Source organism: Carassius carassius, chromosome 43, assembly GCF_963082965.1.
Source record: "Carassius carassius chromosome 43, fCarCar2.1, whole genome shotgun sequence".
NCBI lineage: Eukaryota > Metazoa > Chordata > Actinopteri > Cypriniformes > Cyprinidae > Carassius > Carassius carassius.
In genome coordinates this window covers 14,577,293-14,591,908 of record NC_081797.1, presented here as the reverse complement: position 1 = coordinate 14,591,908, position 14,616 = coordinate 14,577,293, and the positions used below count along the sequence as shown (strand labels likewise).

Below are 14,616 nucleotides of genomic sequence, written 5' to 3'. Positions count from 1 at the left end.
AAAGCCATGAGCTTCTCCATGATTTTATCCATGTTGCGTTTCATCTCCATGTTTTTGTCCGTATTGCGGTTAATAGTCTCAATGCTGACCGCTCTGCCCACTTCTTCGATCATGATGGGCAGCCTTCTAAGCCTTTGACAGCTGTCACCGTTTTCTGAATTCCTCGATAAACCAGGGAAATGCCTAATCCAATCAGCAGTATACCTGTTATCATGGTTCCAAATAGGTAGATATAATGTCCTCCATGGAAAGATCCACCAGTCACACGACCCGCCACCTCTCCCACGCGTCCATCGTGTAGCCAGCTGCGAACGTTCCGGCAGGGCAGTCAGGTTCCCCCGAACCCAAAAGATGGTGTCAATTGCTTTGAGAGACCAGTTATCAAATCCATGATTTTAAGTTGGAGCGCAGTGCAGAGAGAGTCTCTCAGTTTACGAGACAAGAGGAGCAAAGCAGGGAAGGTAAGGGAGAGAAAATGCGACTGCCTTCATTGAGAGCCAGAGAGTAAAGTTAAAGAGTTAAAGAGATTTAAAGAGTTAAATCACTAAGGGCTGTTCTTGATCAGTGCAATCCAGAGAATCAAGTGACAAATGACATTTCCTAGTGACATAAGTTCGAATGAATAAAAATGATAAATCTGATTGAGATGCTTTTTAAAGTTGGTGCTCAATTTAAACATCATTAGTACATTTTTTTTACTAATCAGGACATGAAAAGCTATACAAAACATATTGCGTTAGAAAAACAATTTTCTTTAATTTCTCAGAAGCACAGTTTAAATACACAGAAAGATTCTGTGCACATTTCAGCAATATTATTCAACAAATGCTGACTGCTTCACTGTAGTGCATTCATCATAGTCTGTGCTTGTCTGAGTTCTGGAAGAAAAGAAAAAAAAACAAGGAAATTTACAATAATTGCATAATATAATATAAACTTAAAATATTGCAATTCAAAGTTTCTACAAATCTGATCCGATAATCAAACAAACTTGGATGCCCTGAGAGTGAGTACGTTTTCTGCTCACTTTCATTTTTTTGTGAACTATTGCTTTACACCACATTCAGTTTATTAGCACTATTACAGAACTATTACCAGTTTCACGTGTGTATGACTGATACATATTCAATACATTACATAAGGATGGAAATGTTACATGCAATTCAAACACAAAAACCGTAAGAATGAGTCACCTGTTAGCAGTACTCTGAACTTGTCTGCAGTGATGGAGACAGTGGTGGTCTGTGTGGAGTCTGTCTCGGGGTCCTGAGCCTGAAGTCTGAGCTGGATTGTGGGTTCATTCACTTGCTTCAGTTCACTGGAGCTCAGGGTGTAATCGACCCGCCAGTTCACTGCTTCCAGACGACCCACTGACACAAGACATGCATCAGGATATTAAATCATCTGGACTGTACTTCTATTTTTTCTTCTGTTTTTTGGAGATACTCACAGCGCAGGCTGCTCTCCCTCTGTTTTTCCTGAAGAGCGATGTGTTTATCCTCATATGATTTACACAAGCTGGTGGTGTGCTCTATAAGTGTACATAGAAATGAGTTGAGTCTTAGTTATAACTTTGCAAACATTGATAAAAACAGATATCTGTACCTTTAGGCAGGCCAAGCTGCTGTAATTCACTGGAAAGAGATTCACCGTCTACATCATGCTTAGCAGCACTGGACAGAATGAAACTCAGCACTGCTATACTGGCTTTAATGTCTCCACTTTCTGAAAAAAATAAATAAATAGATGAATTAGCAAGAGATATGGCATAAAATATAAACAGACAAGGCATTTATGTAGGTTGCATAAAATATCAGTACCATTGTCATTTATCAGCTAATGTTATCAGTAAATATTCATTCGACCATTAAAAAACAAAAAGCATATAATTGATATTTCATTGTGTTGGTCATTTCTTCCGTGTTTTGTATTTATAGAATATACAATTCATTTTAGTATTTTTTATTGGCCTTACATTTAATATTACATTATTTAACATACATTATACAATTTTAATATCAGCCATAACCGTTAAGAAAAAAAAAGATAAGCAATCAGTACTGGACAGAATCATATTAAGAACACTTTACCTGATTTATAAAAACTTTCATTTTACTATTACTGAGATCACGACACAAAACCCTGGTTTTACTCACCAAACTTTGCATCTGAGGTTAGTTTGGAAACTTTGTCATACTGAAAACATATAATTATAGAATAGTAGTTAGTTAGAGGGATATCTATTGAGTAGACATTGTAACATGAGTGCTGTCTTACATCGATGCCTTCATCGAGCAGATCTTTAATGACTTGCACACACAGAAGCTTCATCTTGACGCTCGACTATGAAGAAAATCATTTACAGTAAGTCTTGTGTCAAGACGGAAAACATAACTCCTATTAACTTTAGACTTACTATTCTAGCTAAGGTGCTCATTTCTGCAAGGACCCAGTCTGGACAGTCCAGATCTCCACAAAAGCGGAACCTCTGAAATAAAAGAAAGCAGCAAAATGAGTTTATCAAGAATGTTTACGTCTATTCCTAGCCTTTTAGAAGTAACTTACTTCTAAGCCTTCTAATGTTAGCGGAATAAATCACTATACAATAATAATACTTGATTGATTGATAATGGTTTCAAATCTAAAAACTAGAATAAACCGAGCCATCGTTTAATAAAAGAAAGAAAATGAATAATACCATTTTGAAATATATTCAGTCAGTCAGCTGATCTTCTTCTTCTTCTTCTTCTTCTTCTTCTTCTTCTGGTAAGCAAGTCAGCATTAATATTCCGTTTCGCCATCTATTGGACAAATACATTATTAGAAGTCAAGCCTGCAACCATTTATGGTTTATTTAAATATCCACAAAAATCGGACTTAAATTTACGATTTTAAGACGCACTAAAGTCACCTTTTGAAAATATAAATTACTGTATTTTGTGTGTTAAGTTTAAACTACACGTAAACGCGCAATGCACGTGCAAATTATCAACGGTGAAAATAACCACACGGTAGTCTAGACTAGAGTCTAGCACATTCGAATTATTAGAAGGATCATACACTGTGAAGACTGACGTAATAATGTGGAACATTCAAGGATTCGATTAATTGTACTTTAAAATTTTTAAATAGAAAATATTTTATTTTTACATTTTATATGTAATATATTAAATGCTTTATATTGCATATTTTAACATTATAAATCATTATTTAATATCAAATTATTTTCAATTGTATTTACAATGTTACAGTTTTTACTGGACCAAGGGGGCAGTAACGTGGCGTTTTCGTCTGCATACATGAGTCAAGACTCCTTTCGAAACGGTTGGAGATGAGATGTGGACGTATTATTCAGAGCGGATAGATTGTGTAGGAGGACAATGATACTAAAACGGCAATATTTCTCTGTCCAGATCAAGGGAAATTTGGCGAATCTTTTGCTTGTCTATGGCTTTCATTGTGTGTTTTGCTCTTATAATCCCAGATTAACTCTAAAACAAGGTAAGATAAAATAACCTTAAATCTTTCCTCTGTAATCACACTAATTATTTACACTAGTCATTGTCCCACGTATTTTTTTCAGAAATGCATTTATACAGTAGAATTTAATTGTCATAAATAATCAACTGAGACGATATCTAAACCTGTTATATTTTACTAGAGAACATAACTACCATATTTGTTTATTTTTTCCCCCAGATGATGCTCCTCTTTTATTCAACAGAAATTATAGTCGTACAGTCATATTCCATCAGGAAGGATCAAAAAGTCTGATTGTTGGAGGAATAAATCATATTCTACATTTTGATGTAGACAGTCGTAAGATTGTGGAGGTAATTACTAAACTGGTCATTAATATGTAAATGAGATGTGACATACTGTAGACATTTTGTTTAAATAATTGTACATTTACAATAAATTATACATTTATATAGAATATTTTTATTATAAAAATAAAGTTGAACTATAAAGCAAGTTTGAATATCATAAGTTGGAGAAGTAACTCAACATTGACCAAAGGGATATTCTAACCCTGATTTAATTTACAGTTTGGACTTTTGGCAGTGGTTTTAATCAGTAAGTGTAGCCTATGTTAAATTATATATTATGGATAGATTTTGGTAACCGGCAATGACTCACACAGACAGCTGTGTCTATATTTAATGTGCCAACGAATGAAAAGCGCCTGTATCTGGTGTTCATGAAAGATTTATTTCCACAAACAACAAATCCAATCTATTGCTACGGTTGCAATAAATAATTTAAATGTTAATTATGTGATTGATTAGTGAAAAAAATAATCCCCATGGTTGCTTTAAACACATTTAGGTACATAATTGTGTCATCCCTTGAATGTAAAATACTTTAGCATCAATTTTGAGATTTTTTTTAGTAGGTTTTGTGACTAAGATCATAATAAAATATTTATATTTTTATAAAATGTCTTTATTTTCTTTAGAACTTTACTCTGAATCCAAGATGTGGTGAGGTGAGTTGTATCATTCTGTTGAAAAAGAGAGAGAAAAAATAAATTATAAATTGAGTTTTATAGTTTAACAGTCTTACGGATGTTGCTTCAACTACACAGGGCTCCTGTGAAAATGTAGTGACAGTAATTGAAAGATTTGAAAACTACATATTTGTATGTGGAACAAATGGAGAACAGCCATGGTGTTGGAAACTGGTAAGACATAAATATGCAGATCAACATTTTTGGCATGGTCTCTGCTACATATTTAGAATTGCAGAACTTCTTCTAAATTTTGCCTTGTGGTTTACTTTTTTTATTAAAAGAATGCTAAGAGAAAGAAGAAGTGTAGTTCTCTATTTTATTTTTTAGTTTTAAATTGCTTGTATAATCGTGAATGACATAACTTCATATGCATTTTTTTTTATTGCTCACAAAATGTCTAATTTTGCAATAAATTTCATACAATTTATGAATTTATGTGCACATGCAAAACCGCCACCAGACTGACAACAGAAGCATATGCACACTGTAAAAAACAAACACTACAACTGAAAAGTTCCTGGTACTATTCTGCCATGACTATCTCATGCCATGATTATTTGTTAAGTTTACAAACATTTCTTTTAATACAACACAAAAAATGCAATGCAAAATTCAAAATATGGGTAAAGCACCTGAGAAAATTCAATACAGCATTTTTGCAGATGTGTGGTCTCATATTGTAAAATTGTTTTAGAGTTTAGAATAAAATTTACTGAAAACAGTGACTAATAATCATATATGTGTGACGATTCACATATATATGCAGAAATATGTGAATGAGAATCAATGACTTACTAGTTTACACTGGATGGCAAGCCAATTTTACTTTTAATCATTCCCAGGATAAGAATTTTGTATATGAACTTTTCAGTTTTCAGTTAACGTTTTAAGATTTTCAGTTGTATCAAAATGCCTTTTTTGATATCAGTTATTACATTTCCTATAGTAAAACAGGAAGTCTTGATATAAACAATTGCAGAATTACTCAGATATACAAATTCTTGATAGCAAAAAATCTGTTTCAGTTTGTCAAAAAATTTAACTCTTGATGCCTGTAAATGCATTATAGTCTAAAATCTATATTATCTAGAATTCATATCATTCAAATGAATAAATGTTCAAATGGCTTTCTGAAATATTTCTGATCGCTAATAAAATCTCTTTCCTGAAGTTCTCCAGAAAAAGCAATAATTCCACAGAGGATGTAGATGGCACGGGAATCTCACCTCATACAGGTTCACAAAACTCCTTGTCCCTACTTGCAGGTATGTGGGAGCACAAGCAGCTTGATGTTTTGATCTGCTTAGGCTTTGTGAATAAGCTGGAGGATTGTAGTTGCTTATTTAGCGTAACGCCAAGGCTTTCTTTGGTTCTGTACAGATGGAGATCTCTATGCAGCAGCTCCTTTATACAGCGATGGAACCCTGCTGCAGTTTCGCAGAAAAGGTGGAAAACGAACCAGCGTATGGATGTATGATCAATGGGTCTCAGGTTGGTTGAATCACACAATTTTCACTAAAATTACTAGAAGAAAACTTATTTAATTTAATATAAATGAATACTTATTTTTTATATAAAAAATCCTCGGTGTAGATGACGTTCTTCTTTCAGACAAATACAATCAGAGTTATATAAAAAAAAATGTCCTGGCTCTTCCAAATTCTTTATAAAGGCAGTGAATGGCTGTTAAGATTATGAAGCAAAATAAAGTGCATCCATCCATCATAAAAAAGTGCTCCACACGGATCGAGGGACTTGGCCTTCTGAAGTGAAGCGATGTAAGAATAATATTCATATTTAAAACTTTATAAACCGTAATCTCTAGCTTCCACTAACTGTTGTACATGCATTCGCGAGAGAGTGACATTCCAGCAGATGTACTACACGTAGCGTAAACTCCAGTGAAAATATGCTAATCTCCTGAGAACCAAGTTTTGCTTGCAGCAAAGGGAAACCAGTCTCTTCTTGGCTTATATTGAAATCCTCCCAACATTTTTATTAACAAATCCACGATTTGTTCTTCTAATACATGACTGGTGTTTTGTTTTTCTCTCTTCTGCACTTCTGTGTTGCCACTTCTTATGCCTACATCCTACTTCATCCGCTGATACGCAACTCTCTCGTTAACACATGTACGACAGTTAGCGGAAGCTAGAGATTTTAAATATTCATGTTTTTCTTACACAAATGCATTGATTCACTTCAGTAAGCCTTAAGTGTGGAGCTCTTTTTATGATGGATGGATGCACTTTATTGGACTTCAAAATCTCAACAACCATTCACTGAGTTTCTTTCTTCTGCTGAATATAAGAATAAACATTTTTTGGTAACCAAACATTTGCAGGTTCCCGTTGACTTTCATAGTATGGAAAAAATACTATGGTAGTCAGTGGTTGTCAGCAACTGTTTGCATACCAACATTCTTAAAGGTAACTTCTTTCGTGTTCAACAGAAGAACAACAAAAAAAATTTTTTTTATTTTCTCCCAGATATTGCTCTGCTTAATCGACATCTTACCTCTAATGCTCTAATTAGTAAATGTTCTTTAGTATGCACTTTAGTGACTGTAAAGTATGTTTATGGACAGAGTGGGATGAGCCAGCAAGTTCCTGAGCTGCTGACCAATAAGCATTTTTCCTCTCCCAAGCGCAGCTATCAAAATACAGCCTAGTCTTTGTTTCTCCCATGAGTCAGGCTTCTCATTTGAAAACAAAGTTCGAGGTTCTGTGATCTTAGTAGAAATGCGTGATGAGTAAGGAAATAATTCATGGCTCATTCATATTCCCCCACAGAACCCACTTTTATTTCAAGTTTTCTGGCCCAGCGCCAGAATGACACATTGAATGAGAAGATATATGTCTTATTCCGTGAGAAAAACTCAGACACGAGTCCAGAAGCTGATCCTTGGATATCTAGAGTAGCCAGAGTGTGTAAGGTATGTTTCTCACTTACGTATGAAAGATGTGTTGGCTCTTTGTGGGGCTTCCTGCACGAACCCAACAAATCTGAGAGAACCATTGTTGTGGAAAAGTGACCTTCAACACTGATTTTATAATCCTACATGAATGATGAACTGCTTTTTGCTTTATTAACACACTTTTTTCCTATTTAATGCTGTTCAGTTGCTTTGTTACAATCTATATTGTTAAAGGTGCTATATAAATAAATGTGACTTGACTTGACATTAAAGGAAGATGAATGGATCTATCTTATAAAGTTACTGGATTGTCACAGATTGGTTACCATGAATTATTCAGGTGGTGGAAATGTGAGGACTCACGTAGAGGTTCAAATTTAGCACTTTCAGGCCTTCCCGGCATCCAACTCGATAAGCTGTATCACAGTTCTGTCTGCACCCCTGTTATCACCAAATTTAGCTAAAAGCTTCTACAGCAGAAAACATGACTGCAGGACAGAAGCATGTGTCACAGAAATTTTGTTCTTGGTATGAAGTGCCATGAGAAGAAGACACCTTCCAGAGCTTGTGGATGATGATGGCAGAACACTGTCCACTTGTAAAAACATCAGTCTCTCGTAGGTCGACGAGGGTGGTCCCAAGCAATTGCTCCAGAACATCTGGACCTCCTTTCTGAAGGCACGACTTGTGTGCGGGATTCCTAGAGAGTCGCTTTATTTCAACCGCTTACAGGACGTTTTCATCCAGCATGCTGATGACTGGAGGGATTCACGAGTGTATGCACTTTTCTCCAGCAGCTGGTAAACACTGCATTATTTTCTGACATTTAAAAAGAAAATAATTAGGTTGACTTGAGAAATCTGCTACTTTTTATAATTATTATAATTATACGATAATAATATTATGGATCATGTTAACAATGTGCTAAACTGTTATTGATATGTTAATGCTTAAACATGCTTAATGTGTGCTAAATTACACTAACAACAACTGTGTCCCAAATGACGCACTATAGGACTGTGCACTTATACATTATTTACTTATATACACTATGTACTCAACCATGTAGTGTATGAATTATATAAGGTTATGTTGTCATTTACAGTTGGAGCTTGAGAACCCCTCCCCATTCGCTACATAATTAAAGCTGTGACAGTTGAGTGCATGAAGTCAGTGTTCAACTTTGCACACTTTGTTTTTTTGTTTTTTTAAGTGCATCATCCTGGTATTTAAAGTGCACCTTTTCTTTTTGAAATATTTTGTGTGTACACACTACTCGTACTATTAATACTACAAAATGTTTTAGAATAGTGCGTAAGTATGCTATTTTCAACAATGTAAGCAATGTAATCTAAAACATGCTAAATCATGTTAGCAAAATCCTAAAACATGGTAATCATCTTGGTAACATGCTAAAACATGTTAACAACATGTCAGTCATGTTAACATGCTAACAACATGTTCAAATAAAGCTAGCAAAGTGTTAATGATGTTAACAATGTGCTAAAACATGCTATCAATGCGTTAAATTCATAGATTTGTATAGATGTCCTATTCAACTGCTCCAGATACGTTGATGCAACCGCCATCTTGGAACTGTCAACATGATGTCATTCACCATAATAATAATCAATGAATATTTAAAGATATACAAGCGTATAACTTGCTGTTGTAGACGCTCACAGTCAATGCGCTCAAAGGTTCGTAGACCATTCCAAAAATGGCGGATGTCTTACATTTCACGGCCCATAGAAACTGTTGCTAATGAGGCATCTAAATATGTATATTTATGGTTAAATCATGCTAAAATATGCAGTGTGAGAAATCACGCTAACAACATCTTAAAACATGTAAGCAGTGTGTTAAATTATGATAGCAACATGTTAAAACACTGACAACATGTTAAATAATTCTTAAACATGCTGACAATATACTAGATCATGTTAGAAACATACTAGCAATATGCTAATTGTGCTAATCAATGCTAGCAACATTAATAACAACATTAACAGCATACTTATCGTGCTTGTAACATTTAATCATGGTAGCAACATGGAAAAAACATGTTAGCAATGTGCTAGCAACAATATAATCATGCTAGAAATATTATATCATAGCATGCTATCAACAACTATGTAATATATGTATCTAAACTTTTGGACCCTAAGCTTAAGTTTGTTCACAAATTTTACTCCTCTAGTAACTTCATATTGTTTTTGCAATTTCTTTGGTGCCACAGATTGCTCAGAAATCAAATACATTATCTCATCATTATTTTTTTATTGTTGTTATAGGAACTCTACTGCTGTGTGCATTTACTCGTTGGCAGAGCTTGATGATGTTTTTGAGAATTCCTCCTTCAAAGGATATTCTGAGGCAATTCCTACCCCAAGACCAGGAACTGTGAGCAAAAACATACAATAATCAAAATAAACATCTTGTTTCATCTAATATTCAGTTTGTTTGGGTAGAAAAAAAACGTATCACTTTTTGTTTTATACTACTTTCCATTATAACACTTACTGGTTGACCAGTGTGGTAAAATAATGTTTCCAGAAGTGTCTACGCGTGGCGCATCTACAGAACAGCAGTTCTAAGTACTCTCCAAAATGGCGCTAGGGTAAGGAGACAAATTGTTGAATAAAGTCATTAGTTTTGTTTTCTTTGCGTACAAAAATCATTCCCATAGCTTCGTAAAATTACGGTTAAACCCCTGATGTCACATGGATTATTTTACTGATCTTGCTATGTTTCTAGACGTTGATCGTGTTACTTACATTGCTATCTATAGGAGAGTATCAAAATATTTTAATTTGCGTTCTGAAGATGAACAAAGGTCTTACGGGTTTGCAACGACAAGAGGGTGAGTAATTAATGACAGATTTTTCATTTTTGGATGAACTATTCTTTTAACCTAGAAAAATGCGCGCTATTCAAGTGTCTGTGCGGAGCGTGGAAGTGGAAAAACGCGCTCACTGCAGGAAGATGGAGGCCCGGTGCGCTCATTTGCTTTTAAATTACTCTGTAATTTTTTGTCATACAGATAAGAGTAATAAATCTTTCAAATCTGTAAAGACTTTACGTTTATTTGTGTGCACTTACAATAACAACAAAACATTGCGCTTTTGTAAAATAATGGAAGTAAACAGTATGTGCTTTCTGCTGTCTCGGTCTCTGTGAACTTGAGCGTGAAACTCTGTATATCTTTGCTTTACAGACATTAAAAATAAATCTACAGACAGTGAAATGTCTACTTCTAAATGAAACAATTCAAATAGAAAACAAATATTCTCAGATTATGTAATCTGTATGTAACGTGTACAAGCACATCACTACTACGGAGATGATGAGTAAGTGTCGTCGAAAAAAAAAAGAAAGTGCCAGTTAATCAAATTATTAAAATGTTAATGCAGTCTCCTTACCATTCACTGACACATTCATAATCATTTGTTCTGCTGGTGCTCTGTGGAAGGCTTTATGCATGTGCTAGAGTGCTTATTAGTCTATGTAGTCAATTAAAGGATTATTACGATGATTTAAATTGTTTAATAATAAACTGTGATTAGTCGACTAATGCTTAAATTGAAAGACTATTAGTCGACCAGAAAGATGTTTAGTCGAGGGCAGCCCTACATGGATTATATTTTTGCATTAAAATTGCATAAAAAAATCTATTCAGTTCATTCAGTTTTTTTTTTGTATATTGTTTATGCCCAACAACTTCCTCTATCATTTTACTCTTGACTCAAAGGTGAATTGTTCAGGCCTATTATTATAGCCATTGTTGGTGAACCAATGCTATTGTTTCCTCACAATAGCTATTTTAAATCTCTTTTCGTTCAGGAAATGAGCATTCATTTTTGCCAAGGCCTTGATTACAATGGGATGGTTGTAACCTCATTTGTGTTGTGTTGTAACTTGTGACCTCAAACAATAGTGACTGAAACAATATTATAACGATATATCTTCCTCTTTTCCAGTGTGTCAAACAAAGCAATTCCATTCCGACTTCTACTCTTCATATCATTAAAGACCATCCAGAGATGAAGAGATGGATTCAACCCATTCAAAAACAAACACCTTTCTTCACAAGTAATAAGAACTTTACCAAGATAGCCGTTGACCGAGTCCAAGGTTCAGATGACAGCTTGCACAATGTGCTGCTGCTTGCAACAGGTATACTTGCATGTGATCTATTGGTTCAAATGTCTGTTTTTGTTTGTTGACTTCCTTCATACCAGACAATAACAATACTCCTTATAATAGACACCCCTCCCTTGTTACCGGCTTTTGTTTTCTCACTTAAGTTTGATTATAACATTAGCTACATTAGTTTTACATTCGTTTTCAAAACTTTAGTTTAAAAAAAACTGTACATTTTTAACCATTTTGCCCATTTTTTCTGACCCTTACAATTCAGCTAAAAGCTACTGAACTGCTGCTGTTTCAGCAACATATGCTGAAACGTTTATAAGCTTTTATAACAAAGTTATAGGATATGCAGAAACCAGTCTTGCACTCTGGAGGAAGTTTTAAGTTCTGAATGCAACTGAAACATCATACTTTCAGACAATAATGGATAATTTTATTTAAAAAGATCAAGATGAATTTGTTTTCTAATGATATGATCACTTTAGAGTAAGATATACTATAGGCTTTATATTGCTATAGGCTGGAATACTTTACATTACTTTGAAATTCTGAAGAGTTTTCTAAACAGTTGGCATCATACACTAACTGACTGGCTCAAAATATTGTTTGATGGAAACAGTTTAAGTGCCTATCATACACTTGTATTGTTCTGCAAATGCTCTCGTTAGCTCTTTCAGACACCTTATTCTTACTCAACCATTTGATGTCTTGGTTCTTCTTAGACAATGGAGTAATCTTAAAGATACTGGAGGATGGCTCCAATGCATTCATCATCTCTGAAACGCATCTGTGCAATGGTTCAGCACCTGTACATTCGATGAAACTCGACTCTGAGAAGGTAATCCAGCAGCCTTGTGAATAATTAAACACTTTGACATTTCTGCAAGTGTCTACAGTTTGTGTTGCACATTCAGCCACTGTTGATTGCATCTGCAGAGGAAGCTGTTTGTAGGATATCCCGGGCAGATTTCCATCTTAGACCTGCAGAGATGTGAAGATTACAATGCTTCCTGCGAAGAATGTGTACTTTCTCGTGATCCATACTGCGCTTGGACTGAACAAGGCTGCACATCACAAACTAGGTAGCGTTTTATGTGTTAAGTTTATAAATGTTATATATTTTTGCACATATTGTGGCTTTAAAATGCTGTCTTTTGGGTATTGTCCAACCTAGCATTTTTTAAAAATAGATTTTTCTGTGTTTAAGAGGAGGAATACAAAACATTGCTGATGGACTCACTAAAGTATGTCACCAAAAATCAGGTATAAGATCAGTCCAGTTGTTTCGTGTATAATTTTTTGCTTGATTTTTAAGACAAAAGACAAAACTGTCTCATGTATCTTTAACAAATGTTCTTTTAAGGGGGAAGATTCAGAAGAGAAGTGAAACAGCCACTGACAGCTCCATTAAGGATTCAACACTTTGTGCACACTGGTATTCCCATATATCTCTCTTGTCCTGTCGATTCTAATCATGCCACTTACAAATGGGAACATAATCAAAAGAGCATCCCATGTCAGCAGACCCAGTCAGAATATCTCCTCCTCATTCCAGCCATGACGAATGGCATGTATGGCGATTACAAATGTACATCCCATGAACTCGATTACACCAGAACTGTGAGAGAATACACGGTTGAATTTAGAATAGAGAATGGTGCTTTCAAACTGAGAGCCCAGAACTGGTTAATGGCCACATTTGTCACTAGTGCCTTTTATCTGCGCTCACTTTAAGGTCAAGGTTGTTATATAAAAGTCACTGCTTCCATCTTCAAGCTTTTCTGATGACCTGTAAGCTGATTAAAACCATCAGTCACACATTGCTAGGCCCCCAGTGTTTGGTCTTCTCAAGTGAAGTTTATAGGCAAGTAAGCACTGAAGTAAAAGATAGCATCCGTCCTAGACAACTCGCAGTTATATGCTTGCCATCTGTTTAGTTGATGTTTAGTGACATTGCGGTCCAAAGTCTTTCATCATGGACTTTCATCTTTAGAAACTGGAAATATTCTGACATTTTTAGGGTTTAGATTTGTTTTAACAAACAAAAGCTCATAAAGGGAAACGAAGACAATGTTCAGGGTTGTGTCTAGAGCATTTTAAATGGGGGGGCCAGACTGGGTCACCACCATAATTATTTATTAATAACTAAATAAATGTATGTAATGATAAAAGCCTTTGTATTCATCCGGAAGAAGGAGGCGGGAACCGGCGGACAATCCAATAACATTTTAATAAAACAAAATAAACACAAAACAGCGCACCAGCCCCTCACGGACGACTGGTGCGCACAAATAAAAACACAACTAAAAGCCCAAGCCTGGTCCTCTCTCGTCCTTCACTGTCGTCGCTCCAGTTTTATATCCTTCCATCTCCTCTGTGGGACTCAAGACCGGTGGTGGGTCGCAGGTGTAGCGGATTTCCCAATCACTCCACCGGCCTCACTCGTGTTCCCACATCGCTCGGCCCCGCCCCACTCGTCACAATGTATATTTATAATTTAAGCACTTAAATTAAAATAAGAATTAATAAAATAAATAACTAGAAAAGGCTGACTTTATTCAGATTGCTTCCATTTAGTAAGAGAAGCCTGCTCTTCATTTGAATTAGAAAAAAAAAGTTCCTCTGGGTTTCACCAAATACTTTAACATTTAGACTTAATAGGCTATTTATTTTCAAACTTTTTTTGCATTTTAATCTTGACCACAACATGCTCTAGATATTGTTTGAAAGTGTTTTGTTTCTTTGTTCATTCACACTCTACATTAGGCCTTCATTAGTTAACAAACTGCCAATAAAAAATTCTTCTGAACATTCATTAATCTGAGGTATTCCAATATTTAATAACATATTGTTAAAATCAAAAGTTCCAACTGTGTTATTTAATGAGCTAACATGAACTAAAACTTATATATTTTTAACAAAGATTAATAAGTTCTGTAGCAAATGTAGTTATTGCTCATTGTGAATGTTAATCCATTACCTAAGGTTAACTAATGAGGTCTTATTATAAAGTGGTACCTGTGTGTCTTTATAT

General features: G+C 35.0%; 2 protein-coding genes across 3 annotated transcripts; one reads left to right on the top strand and one right to left on the bottom strand.

Moving 5' to 3' along the window:
• Positions 1-736: 736 nt before the first annotated feature.
• Positions 737-2,750, bottom strand: commd4 (COMM domain containing 4). Of its 2 annotated transcripts, none has more exons than XM_059535894.1 (8): positions 2,699-2,750; positions 2,417-2,488; positions 2,278-2,343; positions 2,157-2,196; positions 1,606-1,725; positions 1,451-1,531; positions 1,194-1,370; positions 737-878 (listed from the first exon to the last, which is right to left on the bottom strand). In XM_059535894.1, exons 1-8 carry the CDS (start codon positions 2,699-2,701, stop codon positions 838-840), a joined length of 600 nt encoding a protein of 199 aa, XP_059391877.1. In that variant the 5' UTR covers positions 2,702-2,750; the 3' UTR covers positions 737-837. The 2 variants fall into 2 exon arrangements, with proteins under 2 accessions (XP_059391877.1, XP_059391878.1); XM_059535895.1 differs by lacking the exon at positions 2,699-2,750 and adding an exon at positions 2,566-2,647.
• A 566-nt stretch (positions 2,751-3,316) lies between these two features.
• sema7a (semaphorin 7A) lies at positions 3,317-13,698 on the top strand. The gene is made up of 14 exons (XM_059536337.1): positions 3,317-3,501; positions 3,700-3,833; positions 4,460-4,489; positions 4,589-4,684; positions 5,685-5,778; positions 5,894-6,004; positions 7,306-7,448; positions 8,052-8,230; positions 9,725-9,833; positions 11,411-11,606; positions 12,305-12,420; positions 12,519-12,664; positions 12,790-12,845; positions 12,946-13,698. Exons 1-14 carry the CDS (start codon positions 3,381-3,383, stop codon positions 13,314-13,316), a joined length of 1,902 nt encoding a protein of 633 aa, XP_059392320.1. The 5' UTR covers positions 3,317-3,380; the 3' UTR covers positions 13,317-13,698.
• The last annotated feature ends 918 nt before the right edge of the window (positions 13,699-14,616 follow it).

Coding starts and splice junctions, on each gene's coding strand:
- sema7a (XM_059536337.1), top strand. CDS start 3,381: ATGATACTAAAACGGCAATATTTCTCTGTCCAGATCAAGGGAAATTTG. Junction 4,685..5,684: donor AGCCATGGTGTTGGAAACTG/GTAAGACATAAA, acceptor TCTTTCCTGAAG/TTCTCCAGAAAAAGCAATAA. Junction 8,231..9,724: donor GCACTTTTCTCCAGCAGCTG/GTAAACACTGCA, acceptor TTGTTGTTATAG/GAACTCTACTGCTGTGTGCA.
- commd4 (XM_059535894.1), bottom strand. Junction 2,197..2,277: donor TGCTCGATGAAGGCATCGAT/GTAAGACAGCAC, acceptor ATATGTTTTCAG/TATGACAAAGTTTCCAAACT. Junction 1,371..1,450: donor GAGGGAGAGCAGCCTGCGCT/GTGAGTATCTCC, acceptor GTCTTGTGTCAG/TGGGTCGTCTGGAAGCAGTG.